At 59.0% G+C, this 13,808-nt stretch overlaps 1 protein-coding gene across 2 annotated transcripts; it reads right to left on the bottom strand.

The window, feature by feature from the left end:
• Positions 1-112: 112 nt before the first annotated feature.
• On the bottom strand, positions 113-6,040 carry PRSS56 (serine protease 56). Of its 2 annotated transcripts, none has more exons than XM_070269464.1 (13): positions 5,096-6,040; positions 4,323-4,460; positions 3,922-3,975; positions 3,617-3,806; positions 3,158-3,257; positions 2,911-3,070; positions 2,547-2,689; positions 2,160-2,272; positions 1,809-1,985; positions 1,558-1,722; positions 1,418-1,480; positions 944-1,050; positions 113-583 (listed from the first exon to the last, which is right to left on the bottom strand). In XM_070269464.1, exons 1-12 carry the CDS (start codon positions 5,196-5,198, stop codon positions 945-947), a joined length of 1,512 nt encoding a protein of 503 aa, XP_070125565.1. In that variant the 5' UTR covers positions 5,199-6,040; the 3' UTR covers positions 113-583; position 944. The 2 variants fall into 2 exon arrangements, with proteins under 2 accessions (XP_070125565.1, XP_070125564.1); XM_070269463.1 differs by having other exon boundaries at positions 2,160-2,322; positions 5,096-5,329.
• Positions 6,041-13,808: the final 7,768 nt, after the last annotated feature.

Raw genomic sequence — 13,808 nt, 5'->3', positions numbered from 1 at the left:
GGGTCTTTGTGACACTGCTTCTGGAGGCTAGGCCCTGCCTGGGCACCCCCTCTCCAGAGATCTAATGCCCACCCACCCAGTTCCCATCCCAAGAAAGAGCCAAAATTGTCTCCTTGGGTCATAAATAATGTTTATTAGAGCAGCTGTGATTTTCTGATGGCAAATCTGGGAAGACACATGGGGCCTGGGACTCCCACCCCACCCTCACCCACCAGCCAACGATGGCTGTGACAGTTTGTCATCGTGCTCCCTGAACCCCTCCCAGCCCCTAGGAGCAGTAAGTCCTGACCAGGGCTCATGGCCTGGCTGGGGGAACACGAGGGCTGAGTGGGTGGTGGCTGGTCCTCCCCAGCCCCCGCTCCTGCCTTGCACCTATCTGGGGTCCCTCGGGCTCTGCCTTCTCCAGGGCGGCCAAGCGGAAGGCCTGCAGGGCCTGCACCAGCAACCGGGGAAGACTGCGAGCCAGCGTGGCCTGCTCCAGGCCCACCAGGCCCCCAAAGACCACGTGCCGGCCCCCCAAGCCCGCCCGAACCCAGGCTCGGAAGAGCCCGGTCAGCGTCTTGGAGCCCAGATCTGCCAGGACCTGCGAGGGAGGAGAGAGCTCAGGAGCCCACAACTACTCTCTAGGTCCCTCTCCTCCTGGTCCCAGAAACTCCCATTTAGACCCACCCCCCTCTTTTACGCCCCTCCACAACCCCACACACTTCCTGCTCACTGAGACCCTCCACAAGGCCCTTCACTCCCCTCTTCCCCCCTCCCCAGCACCCCAGCTCACGCACAGCTGCCCTCCCTACCCCCTTCCCCTTGGACAACCAACCAACCCCCCCCCCACCCCGCTCCTCACCCCCCCCGCCCCCCCCGCCCCCCACCCCCCATCCCGCCCTGCTGGTCAGGTCAGCTCTCTGAGGCCACCGTGAAGGAGGCTGGGAAGCCAGGGACCTGCCTCATGGAAGTCCATGGCCAGGTGCTCTGGGGGGACCTGCAGGATCCAGGCATGGGTGCCCTGGAGGGTGGCCAGCTTCTGCCGAAGGGGCTCCAGCCCGGGGCAGCCTGCAGGAAGAGGGGCCCCGGGAATGAGCGAGAACTGACACCAGCATGGAGCTGGCGGTGGGGCTCCCACCATTACCTCAGGACCGCCTCCCAGGAGGCGGACTTCTCAGGCGGCTGATGCGGGCGCAGGCTCAGAGAGGTTAAGTGATAACACCAGCCCAGCATCTCTGTTGATACTGATGAGGGCCCAAAGCCATAAGTCCCCCCAAGAGTCATCAGCCCTACTGCGGCGGAGGGGGAGAGCGGGTCTGCCCCATGCCCCACGGCGTAACCGCTTCGCAGTGCAGACCCAGGGGACAATTCCTTCCCCGCCTCGGCCGGCCCTTGGCCCACACCCCTGCCTATGGCCGGCAGGGGGCGTCATTACCGTTCGCTTCCCCGCGCTGCTCGGGCCTCCGCTTCGGGAACCGAGCGCCCGCAGCCCGCGATCCTGGGGAGACGCAGGGTTAGGGGAACGCCTCGGCCGTGCAAGTGGGGCCGGGGCTGGGCTGCGAGGGCGCGGGGTACCTGGGTGCAGCCGCTGCTCGCGGACGGGGTGCCTGGCAGACTCCCGGAGCCACGGAGCCGGGCGAGCCAGGGCCGAGGCCAGGCGCCGCATCCCCGGGCGCGGGCCGAGCAGCTCCTGGGCGCCCCGCAGCAGCTCGAGCAGGGTGTGGGCCAGCGAGCGCAGCTCTGCGGGCGGGACAAGGGTCCGAGCGGCGGTCAGACGTGGGCCAGGGCCCCTACCTCTCTGGCCCAGCCCTGGGAACGGGACTGACCGCATCTCCGCCTGCGCTGCAGGCACTGCTGGTGCGCCGGGCGCGCACAGGCGCCGGGTGGTCCGGGGCACAAGTGGGCGTAGAAGGCGCAGGGCGTGGCAGCGGCTGCCAGCGGCTCCTCGGGTGGGTCCCAGGCGAGAAGCTCCCTGCAGCTGGGCTCGCGGCTGGAGGGGGCCGCTGAGGGGGGCAGCAGAGGCCAGCTCAGCCCCCGCTTTGGGCCCCTCATCCCTTCGCTGGAGCGAGACAGGCTTTCCCGACGCAGAAGGGGCTGGGGCGGGCGAGGTGGAAAGGGGCACGTCTCAGGGCTGTTAGCGGGACACTCCGGGCGGGGGAATAGGAACAGGCGCTCACCGCTCATCTGCTCCTGAAGCCAGTCCTTGAACACGGCCACACGGGTGTAGACGCCGGGCTTCCCTGGCTCCCCGCATCCGTCCCCCCAGGAGGTGACTCCATACAGGACCTCCCTGGGGCGGGGGCCAGTCTCAGAACAGGTCAGGGGGCCTCCAGAGTCACCCTGCGGGGACCCGAGCCAAGAAAGAGGGCACTGCGTTGACCCGCCCCCATCATATGCCAGCAGCTCTGAGCTCTACCAGAGTTATCAGTTTTGTACCCATTTTAGCGATGAGGACACAGAAACTCAAAGAAGTTGAGTGACAGTCTGCCTGTAGAAGGAAAGGAGGCTGTCCCGCCCCTGGGGAGCAGCCCATCCATCGACCTTCGATCAATTGGGGCTCATACCTGGCACGAATCGATGCCTCCGGCCAGGTAGCCCGCACACAGCATGCTGCTGGGGCGCAGCCCCGGCCCCAGAGCCCTTCTGCAGGTGTCGGCGCTGAGCAGGGGCACGCGGGCCTCCCTCACCGCCTCAGCCTCAGGCCCGTCTACAGGGAAACGACGGAGGGAGCTCAGGCCTGCCGGACAGGGGCCCCCACTTGGCGAGGTCCCCCTCCCACTCTATTCCTGGATTCCTCCCCCTTTGCAAGATGGAGCAGCACTTAGCGAAGACAGCTGAGCCTAGGTCAGATTCCTTACACTCCACCCTTCCCAAACTCCGTCACCCCAGCACGTGTGCGGCCCACTCAGACCCGGCCCGGCCCGGTACCTTCGAAGAGGGCCCCCCAGCCCGCGATAGCGCAGGCAGTGCCTGTAGGGGGCTCCCGGGGCCTCTGGGGCAGGCACACTGGGCGCGCCGCCCCTGCCCGGCTCACCGGGGTCCACAGCTGCACCAGGGCCAGGTCGTTGTGGAAGGTCCGCGGGTCAAACTGGGGAGGGGGCAGTGGCGCAAGGTCAACGGGGTGTGGCGTGGGATGCTCTTCCTAGCTCTGAGGGCCTGGGGACTGCCCTCTCACCTTGGGGTGGGGCAAGATGCGGTTCACGGGGACCTCCTCCGCTTGCTCACCCCGGGAACCCTCGGCCAGTGTCACCGTCCACAGAAGCTCGTTCGGGGCGCTGCGGGACGAATGGCTAGTGATACGCAGGACAAGGATGCGGCGAGGTCCCCCGGCGATCCCGCCCTCCGCCCACGGGCATCACCCAGCGAGCCCGCCGCCGGGGTGTTTTTCGGCCTGGGGGCAGGGGGCGCGGGCCGGGGAGAAGCGGCGGCCCGAATGCGCACCGCGAGGCACCCCCCCAAGATCCGCGCGGTGGCTCGGCCGCGTGGGTGCCCTCAGGCGGCGAGCTGGGGAGGGGGCCGCCGCCAGGGGGCAGCAAAGACCGGCCCTCTCGCGAGTCGCCGGCCCGACGACCCCGGAAGAGTTGGATCCTGCGTTGGGGACCCGGGCTGGGCAGGGGCCTGGGGCCGGACGTACCCCGCGAAGCAGTGCGCCGCCGTGAGCACCCAGGACGCCGCCACCAGGACGCCGCCGCACAGAGGCTGCCCGCCGAGTAGCAGCCTCACCAGCCAGGGCCAGGCCCCGGGCGGCGCCGCGCTGCCCCCCACGATGCGGCCGTGGGCCCGCGTCACGTTGACAGTACCCGGGGGCCTCTCGCCACACGGCCCTGGAAAGGCGGAAGCGGCGTCACGAGGGACAAGTCCTGGCCGTCCCCACCATCGAGGCCTCTCCAGGGTCCACCCTGCTCTCAGCCCTGCCCCCTGGGGCCTATCCAGCCTCACCTGGCTCAGGTGGATCCTGGAGGAGGGGGCCTTGAGGCCTGGGGCGCCCAGGTCCTGCTGAGAAACAGACCTTTGAGCTTCGCTGCCACCCTCCCACCCTTCCTCCACCCCAGGCTGGGCCTGAGCTCTCTCTCTGCCCTGAGGCTCCCCTTCTGTTCCCTCTCCCCCTAGCAGCCACACACCGCTCACTGTTCACCAAGGGAGCCCAGACTGTTCCTGCCCTCCGCCTTTGCACATGCTGTGCCCCAAGCCTGGCATGCCCTTTCCACTTAGAGAGACCTCCATAAGCGTAGTTTTGGTTGCAGCACCACCCAGTTTCTGTCCCCAAGAGGGAGTCAAGTCTGAAGGGAGGGGATGGGGTGCACGGGAGACCCCGCCCAGGGTGGTCAGTGCAAGCTCACCAGGGCATGGGGCGGTGGTGTTGCCACATCCCCGGCACTCGTGCAGTCTGTGCTGGAGCTCCATCGCCACTCGATTTACAGCCCACAGGGCGCTCCTCTGGGCGGCCTGCAACACTTTTGTCCCCTGGGCTGACAGAGCTGCTGGGATATGGGGCACAAGTCCTGAGTGGCTGGGGAGGAGCCTCAGGTTCATCCTTCTTGCCCCAGCCCCAAGCCCTGCCTTGGAAGACCCACAGGGAAAGACTGGGCTCCAGGCGCACTGGGGCGGAATGGGGAGGAGGGACAGCCCCAGGGTCCAGCGCTCAGAGCAGGCGGTCCAGATTTTCAGCCCAAGATATCTCCGTTATTCAACTGAGCTGGGCTGGAATCTTTGGAAAGGACCTTTCCTTAAAAACTTTGAAGGAAAAACAGCACCCCAAAGGTACGGACATCACAGAACTCAGGCTTATTGACACAAAATAATTGTGGTCGAGTTGCCCACCTTTGGGCCTGGATAGCCAAGGGGATGCTGCCCCGGGCCCCTTCCTCCCCGCTAAACGCGAACCTTCCCGAAAGCACATCCTTTAGCAGTGCTTGCTGGCTACCGTTCCCTTCCACCTTCGTCCTCCCCCTTCCTCTCCCACCTGGGTCTCAGCTCCTGGCCCCTTCTCCCGGCAGGGTGGGCAGAAGGGGCCAAGGGTCCTTGGGAGGTGGGTGGCCAGCTCATGTTCCCCTACCCACTTCCGCTATGCTCCTCCCCCCTCGGCCGCTCCCTCAGACCAGCCTGGGCTCACCTTGCAGGGTGCTGGGGGGCAGGCGCATGTACAGTGGGTGCCCGTGGGCCAACCGCGGGTCTGAGAGGGGCAGCAGCAGCAGCAGCAGCACAGCCAGCAGCATGGCGACCAGGAGCCGGGCAAGCGACCCTGTCCTTGGTGTCCACCTTCCGGGGGCTTATCCTTCGGTGCCTGCCTCACGCTGCCCTTCTGCCCCTGGGCACTGAACTCTTGGCCCCCAAATCATCTGAGTCTATTCTCTTCCATCAAAATTACCCGCTTCCCTTGGTCAGTCCCTCACCTGGCCCTTAACTCCCGGGAGCCCACAAGAGAATGGGGCTTGGGGGGCTATATAGAGGACAGACAGGGAGGGATACACAGGAGGTGGGGGGCCAGCGTTGGGGGAGGGAACAGGGTAGTGGGCTTGACCCTCACCTTTGAAGTCTCATCATCCCAGCTCTGAGGCCCCCCTGGCTGTCAAAGGAGCCCTTGTTTCTGCGGCTCCATCAAACGGGCCTGGACAGGCCAGAAGAGCTGACGGTTGGGCTGGGGGCCAGGCAGAGGGGGCCTGGTGAGCAGGGGCTGGCCCTGTCTCCAGGGCTCGGATGAGGGGACGGGATTCCCATCTGCCTCTATTCCCTGAGGAGTTTACAGCTATGCTGGGAGCAGACACTCCCAGAGAGGGGGGGCAGGGGGTGTCTGAGGGTCCCCTGCAGCCCCACCCCCCGAGGAGGTGCCCGAGCTCCCAGCCTCTCTGCCCCTAATTGCTTGGCAGCGTCCCTCCCCAATGTGGCCATTTCTAAAGATGATCAAAGAGTCCTAATTAGCGCCGTAATTGCCGCACTGGGGGTAGTGGGTGGGAAGAGACAGAGGCAGGCGGATGCCGGAGTGGCCCCAAGAGGAAGGCAGGAGATGAAAGGCCCCACCAGTGGCCCAGTTCGGGGAGGACAGGCCCCAGCAGCTTCTGATGCTCTCCCAGACCCCCTGCCCCTGTGCAGAGCCCGCTCGGCCCGTCCAGCATTGTTCTCAGTTGCTATGACTCTGATCTGGCAGGAGGGAGTCTTCTGGAGTCTCACGGGAAGAGCCACAAATAAGCTGCTCTCCTGGGGCCGAGTTCCCACTTGGGCCAGAGAGGAGGTGGCCCTTCTGCCCAGCACAATGACCTGGGGCCAAAAAAAAATCCTGACACCCCAATTCACGCTGGTGATCCAGGGCGGTTTTGGCAGGCCTGGTCCTTTTCTAGAGCAGATTCTGTCATGATGTCTCCTCGGTAACATGTTGTCCTTTCTACTCCAGCCGTTGCTCCTTCTGCCCAAGTGAATGAGCCTCTAATGGGAACCTGTGTCCTTTATAAGACAGAGCCCCAGGCCTGCAGAGGGCCTTGAGTTGGTGGTCCCAGGGGGCTGATGGGTGAAACGAGGAGAGGAGGTGGCCAAATTCAGCAGCTTCTCCAGCCTCTTTCTTCCATGCCACTGAGCAGCAGAGAATGCCCACAACCTTTTTCCTCCCTGAAACTCTTTCCCCTTGATCGCTGTGATGCCCGTCATTTGGGCTCTCTCCCATCTCTCTTGGCACTGACCACAAAGAGGTTCCAACCCACTGGGACTCTGTTGGAGTACGCCGCCCACCCAGGGGTGTGCTGGAGTCAGCTCCTCCTGGCTCCTGAGAGCCAATTATTGGCATCTCTTCCCAAGTCTGCATTCGGTGACATCACATTGGTAGCTTGAAATCAGCCAGGGTGAGAGTATTTACACCATGGAAATCAGCAAATGCTATGAATCAGAGCTCTTTCCCCCTGGAGAGCCACTTGTTCAACATTTACCAACACACCACCGTATGCACCCACCTTCCCCTCCGCAGGCACCACCACACTTCATAGAGATCATACCTCTGATTCAGGAATGCCATGAAAACACTTTGAGTATGGATTATCCTAAGTGAATATCATGAAGTTGGAAATTACTTCTTTTCATCAGCACATCTATCCATCGAAATAGGGTGAATATTTAGATAGAGTATCTTTTTATCCATGATCTCCAAATTCTTGGCAGAGTGGGCGTTAGCTCCACACAGACTGTGTTTGAAGCATAAACAGAGGTTTGAGAAAGTGTCCAAAGGAAGATTATCTGTGGTTTCAAGAGAGAGCCACCGAGGTAAGGTAAAAGCACAGAAGGTGAGTGGAGAGGCTGACAGCTTCGACCTATCTTTCGAGCTTCTGCCCAGAGGTTCTTGCATCCAGGTTGAAAGGATTAAGGCCTGGAGCAAACCCCCCAGCCCAAGCCCCCTGTGGACACTTCCCCTGGGCAAGGGGTGCACTTCCTGCCCATTCAGCAACAAAGTCCCTCAGTGCTTGGATCCTGCCAAAGTGAGGTGGCCCAGGCCAGAGCACAGACAAAGCCTTCCTACCCCGCCTTCCTGCCTCCCTTCTGCCTCCACTTGTCTTCCAGGCGAGAGGCAGGAGGAGAAGACAGACCAGGAGCTACTGGTCTATTTACTGTCTCTTGCGCGGCAACTTCCCTCAGGGGAGACACCCGGCCACTGCCAAAGAAAAATCAGGGCCTCGCAGCACAGATTGCAATTCCACTCAAAACCCAGCTCACCCTTCTCTGCCTCTACTTGCTGTGCGCAGAGCTGGGTCGACAGCCCTCTCCCCTCTTCCGTATATACCCCACCCCCAAATCCGGGTTAATTTCATCCACTTACACAGGTCCCCTCTTGAGAAGCATGTCTAAATGCACATTTCATGAAATCGTTGGGTTTATTATCAGTGGTTGGTGCGCTTGCTCCTGGTCTGCCTCTCCTGCCAGCATGTGATGGAGAGGCCTTCTGGCCACTGTCCCCGCAGTGCCTCTCATTCTCTGTTACACTGTGGGTGCCCTTGTATTTTCTTCAGAGCTGTCGTTTCCCTGTTGCAGTCTGTCCAGTGGGGTTCCAGCCTGTTACAAGGGGCTCGGCCTCACATGGTCTCCTTGACTGGAAAGTTCCCCCCAGACCTGCTTGCCTGTTGCAGATCTCACTGCTGAACCCCTGTCAGAATCCACACCCTCCCCACTGCCCCTCCCCCAAATGGACAGGTCGGAGGAGGGGGAGGGTGGGGCAGGAGGGGAAGACCTGGGCTGGGTGGGGGGTGGGGGGTGGGGGGTGGCACAGTGTTGGTGGAAGGAGCATCTGCCCTCACTTCTCCAGCCAAGCTGGAAGGAAGCGGGGAGGTCCCAGGAATTCCTCGCTGGCAAGAGGGAGAGGGTGGCATTTCAGTGCCTAGATGGAGTCAACTTAGCCAGAGGACTCGCTGAGCAGCTGAGACTCCCGAAGTGACAGTGTGATGAGGCTGCAGAGTGGGAAGAGGCTGATATCCCCACCCTGAGGTTCCTGGTCCCTAAGAATTTACAGATGCACATGTGCCCGCAGGCCTGAGAGTTGGTCCTGAGTGTGGATGAGACTGGTGGCTTCAGGCTTTCGGGGACCCCTGCAGTGTGGGGGGCAGAGTACATCGTGGTGCGCGGCTACCAGCTATGCGTGGCTGCAATATACCTGTCTGGCAGGCAGGGCTGGCTGTGTGATTTGCAGGGGTCCCGGGGCAAAATGAAAACTCAGGGCCCTTTGTTCAACAATTATCAAGAATTTTAAGGCTGTGGCAGCAGACTTTGAAACCAACTGTGAGGCCTTGCTGAGCACGGGTCCCTGTACCCAGGGGAGCCACCCCAAGGGAACCTCCTGTGAGCGGGCACCTTGGTTCTGCTCTGTTGATAGACAAGGAGCTGGAGCAGCATTAGGGCTGCGGCTGTGGTCCTGGGCCTCCCTGCTCCAGGCAAAGCAGGAGCAGGTGCCCCTTTCTCTCTCCTTACCCCAACACTGAAGGACGGGGGAGGAAAAGAGACCCCCCACACCCTCCCACCCCCTCTGGAGCTTCTGAAGCTTGCCCTGAGCTCAAGGCAGCAAGAAGAGCTTTACATTAAGTGAGAAACTGGAGTTTCAATGGATGATGCCCAGAAGAAGATTCTTACCTGGCAGGTGGAGAATGCTCAGAATCTGGCCGGATGTTGGGAAGGGAGCTGCTCCTTACAGTGGAAAGGGGCCTCCACCTGGCACAGTCGAGGGCAGTGCCTGGAAAAATGAAATCGTTTCAAGTCTATGTCCCGATGAGTTGAGATTCCCCAATAAGCTGGTTATTAGAGCCACTTGCAGTTGAGAGCTTGTCCTTTGTTGTCTGTCTGCTGCAGGGGAGTGAGGGTTTCCGTCTTGTCCCTGTGGTGTCCCCAGCACCTAGAACAGAGCTTAACACACTCGTATTTGCTACACAAATGAAGAAACGAGTGATCAGTAGTGGCCTCTCTTCCTGCTCCAGGCCTGAACTCCCTGCCTCCTGGCACGTCAACCTCAATCTGTTCAAAGCGGTCCTGGGGTCTCCCTGGCCCCCGTCGGCAGCCTCTCCAGGTTGGGGGGAGGGCCTAGTCTGCCACCCCTTCCCCCCCTATGCTCACATCCAGTCTGTCCAGTCCTGTTCCCCTCCCCTGCAGTTTGGGTCAGGGGAGAGAAGTGACATTTTCCGGGGGCCCATAGGAACCAGCACTTCACGTGGTTGTCTCCACACTCAGGGAAGAAATGAAGCCCAGGGCGGTCACCCGGCCAGTGGGCCGAAGAGCTGGGCTCTCCCCTTCTTTTGCTGTCCCATGGTCTTTCCTCTCTATCTCCCCATTTATTCTGGGGGGAGAGGCAGGATGACGGTCCAGGGTGTAGGAGAGATGCAGAACTTTTGGTAACATCTGGGGTCCCCGGTTTCTCTGCCCCCCTCCCCTCAGCCCAGGCTCCAGGCTGGGAGGGGAGCTGGCCTTGTCTGCCATTTGCAGACCCCCCACCCCCACCCTGCCCCAGCCCTCTGAGGCCACAGCTGCCCCACTTCCCACTTCAAGAAGCCGAAGGAAAGAACTTTGGACATTCTGTTCCTATCTCTGGAAAACCCCAGCAGGCTCGTGTCAGGAGGCCCCTGTGGGCTCTGGTGCCCTGAGCCAGCCCCGCAGCCTCCCCACTGGCCCAGAACCTCCCCTGAACACAGAGGAGGGTGGTGGGGGGACCCTGGGCCTCTGGAATTGGGGAAGGGGGACCTGGGCACTTGCTGCCCTGGGGAAGAAGCTGCCTCCCCATGTCTCTACACTTGTCCTGTCTAGGAGGACCTTCTTCTTCCTCTCCCCTGGGGACCCTCCATGTCATGGGTGTGCTCACCCCTCCCTCCACCCCAGACTAGCCTGAGCCCCCAGCCCCTTCACAGGAGTGGGCAAAAGGGAAGTGAGAGGGAGACTCACCCAAGAGCTGACCAGGCCGCCTTTGGGGGCAGTGTCCCTGGACACGATAGTGGGGGCCCATAGCTATGCCAGCCCTGCTGACCCAAAGGGGCCAGCTGGGCACAAAAGTGACCACATGCTGGTCTCTGACTCATTGAAGTGTGAGGGGAGGTTGAAGTCAGGGTCCCCTTGGGATAAGAGGCTGCTCAGGCCATGATTCAGAGCTTGGAACTGGGGTTCTGATTGTACCTCCAGGTGACCTGGGGTGAGTCACTTCCTGTTATGGGCTGAACCGTGTCCCCTAAAAGCTAAGTTGGTGTCCTAACCCCACATACCTCAGAATGTGACCTTACTGGAAACAGGGCTGTTGCAGACGTAATTAGTTAAGTTGAGGTCATACTGGAATAGAGTGGGCCCTCGTCCAACATGACTGGTGTCCTTGCAAAGAAGGAGAAGGGACACTCAGGGAGAAGGCCACGTGACGATGGAGGCAGAGAGTTAAGAGATGCAACTCAAGAAATGCCAAGGATTGCGGGTAACACCAGAAGCTAAGGGAAAGCCATGGAACAAATCCTCGCACACAGCCTTCGAGGGAGCACGGCCCTGCTGACACCTTGATCTTGGACTTCTGGCCTCCAGAACTGGGAGAGGATGAATTTCTGTTGTTTTCAGCCACCCAGTTTGTGGCAATTTGCGATGGCCTGAGGAACCGATACCCTCCCCTCGTCTTACCCTCAGGTTCTCAGTCTGGGGAAAGGGCTAATGAAGCCCATCTTGCTGGGAGGATTAAAGGCCACCGTTGGGCTTTCTAAAAAAAGGGCTGGGGGGGACGATCACCATTGCTCTGGATCAGCACTTTGTAAATGTATCAGAATCGACAGGATGCTGTTTCCCTGTGTAAACACGCTGAAGGCAGCAAGGGCCTGGTCCCAGGAGGCAGCAGGGGCCTGTGGGAGCCCAGAGAACAAGAGAGAATGGGACACGGGGCAGTGTCGGGGTGTGTAGGGCCCGACGTGCATCAGGTGTCTGAGTAGGGGCTCCCCTGGCCTTGTGGGGCCTTCTTGGGGGATTGCCTGTCTCCTTCAGCTTGCCAGCCTTGCTCGCTGCTCTGACCTTCCCGCTTTCTTTGGGCTGAACTTGACTTGAAGAGGGCTCTGGAGAGGCAGGAGTGCTGCTTTGGGGTGGGCGCTGCTAAAGCTGAGGCTGCCCCCTGCAGGCTCCATGGGTCTCTGAGAGTGGGGTGGTCTTAGGACATGCATGCACGGCTCTCGGTGGTTGGCAAGACCCCTGGCCTCTCCCCTCACTTCTCGTCCAGTATTCTGGGCAGGGACCACACAGCATGTGGCCACACAGCCACCCGCCGCCCGTCCCCTTGCAGAACCCAATCCTTGATGTACATCCCACAATCTTTTCAGTCTCCATCTTCTCCCATCAGCCCCGTCTGAAGTGCTAGAGAGGAGAAGGGGGTCATGCCCAAGACCCTGCCCTCTGCCAGGCTCAATCCAGCCTTCTCCCGTGGGGCCAGCCCCCTGCCTTGGCCACTGGGATCCTGCGAGGGGCTCTGCTTTTCCATTTTAATCAGAGACTTCAACTTTTTTTCTCTTTATTTAGTGAGAAAAGTTGGAGAGTCCAAAGAAGTTTTGCTAAAAATACCAGGAAAACAGAAACAAAGAAAATACAAAAGCACAAGTCCAGATGAGTTTATGGAGCATGAAATCTCATTCGACTCAGAACAGGTGCCCGCATGAGCACCAGGGTGGGCCGGCTCCCGGCTGGGTGTTTTATCTGAGTTCGAACCAGATGAAATTGCCATTCTTTCCATCAAAGTGGTCAGATACGGTCAAAAGAGTGTTGTGACAGCTTTATTTAAAAATGTCAATATTTACAAGTTGCCAGAAATTATATCTTTCTTACCATCTTTAAACACGATGGAAACTTTTACATAAGGAGGACACGTCTAGGCAAAATTCTTTTAAGTTGAATATGTGCGAAATTTTGAATACCGCTGCTCGACCTTGTGATTAAAAGAACGCAAACCCATTTCACCATTCTGTGTCCTCTCCTTTTTTCTGTCTTTTGTCATTCTTTCTTGTCATCTTTCTCCATAAGTTTTCTTTCCTTTTTCTCAATCTTGCTGTCAGCTGTGTTTCTTTGAAACTTGCTAATTTAATGCCTTCGATTTCTACTCCATGATAGATTCACTCTAATCTATATTTTTTATTTTTATTGCTTTCAAATGTTTGTTAATATGAGATGATCTTCTTCGAAAACACTCTCTCTCAGATGAAGAAACACCTAGTTTCCTTCAGCGTTACTTTCATTTATTTTCGTTTTGTTAAACTAAAATGAGATTTAATAAATTATATTTAAAATATTCAATCAGATCCCTTCTTACAGCACTATCAGTTTATCTCTCTGAACTTTTATCTGCATCAATGCCAAAAGAGATTTCTGGAAATGGTGGTTATTCATTAATTACGGCTATTCTGATAGGGAGATTTATTTTTATTTAGTTTTGCTTTTTGCTTTCTTCTCTGTGCTTTCCTGAGTTGCTTGAATTCTTTAAAACCAGCAGGTAGCACTTATACAAATGCAAAACATGAAGAGATAAAAGGAAAGTTCCAGACATCCAGTAGAAACCTTATCAACAATTCAGTTTGTTAATGCGGTATTTCACCCAATAATTATGGGCAATTTCATGTGGTTCAATGTATTACAATGTATCAAACCTTTATAATAACTGTTAGAGGCAGGTGTTATCAGACCCATTTTACAGATAAAGCCAATGAGGCTCAGAGAAGTTGAGTGACTCGGCCAATCACTGGAAACTGGAGGAGCCGAGATTAGAAACAACTCAGGCTGCTGGTGAAGGCCACTCCCTTGACCACCACCCAGCCCTGCTTCCTGAGTCCACAGGTGCTTCCTGATGGGGCTGCAGAGGGCTCAACACAAAGATTGAAGATTCTTCTTGAAAGGGTCAAGGGTTTGCCTTCCCTTGGGGGAGACTGGGCTGTGCCAAGGCAGGAGGGGGCAGGGTGGAGCAGCTGTGACGGTACCTGGGGGTGGGGATGGGGGTCTGCAAATGGCAGATAAAGTAGGGGGCAGGAGACCAGCAGCCTGGAGGGGTTGGAGCAAGGCAGAAGAGGAGAAAGAAACCAGGGCTACAGATGCCACGAAAGTCCTTCCAGCATCCATCACGCACCCCCAGGTCAGCTCTGCACCCCAGGATCCCTGAAGTCTGGGAGGCCGATGCGGGCTCCTCAGCCACTCTCTCTGAGTCCAGCTGCCATGCATGGAGTAGAAAGGAGAGCACACATACACCAGGGCCCCTCTGCAAGGCCTCACCACCCTCCAGCTGGGCATGTCCTGCCCCCCTTCCCACAACTCCAGGCCCCATCACCCGGGGGCCAGCAGAGGCTGGCAGGCAGAGCAGGGGACGAGAGTAGGGGGCTGCA

Source organism: Equus caballus, chromosome 6 (genome assembly GCF_041296265.1).
Source record: "Equus caballus isolate H_3958 breed thoroughbred chromosome 6, TB-T2T, whole genome shotgun sequence".
NCBI lineage: Eukaryota > Metazoa > Chordata > Mammalia > Perissodactyla > Equidae > Equus > Equus caballus.
The sequence above is the reverse complement of the archived record's forward strand: the minus strand, read 5'-3'. Positions and strand labels throughout refer to the sequence as shown.

Excerpts from the sequence above, each read along its gene's own strand:
- PRSS56 (XM_070269463.1), bottom strand. The coding sequence starts at position 5,198 with ATGCTGCTGGCTGTGCTGCTGCTGCTGCTGCTGCCCCTCTCAGACCCG. Across the intron at positions 1,481-1,557 it reads CGAGCAGCGGCTGCACCCAG|GATCGCGGGCTGCGGGCGCT; the intron begins GTACCCCGCGCC and ends GCGTCTCCCCAG. Across the intron at positions 584-943 it reads TGGCCATGGACTTCCATGAG|GTCCTGGCAGATCTGGGCTC; the intron begins GCAGGTCCCTGG and ends CCTCCCTCGCAG.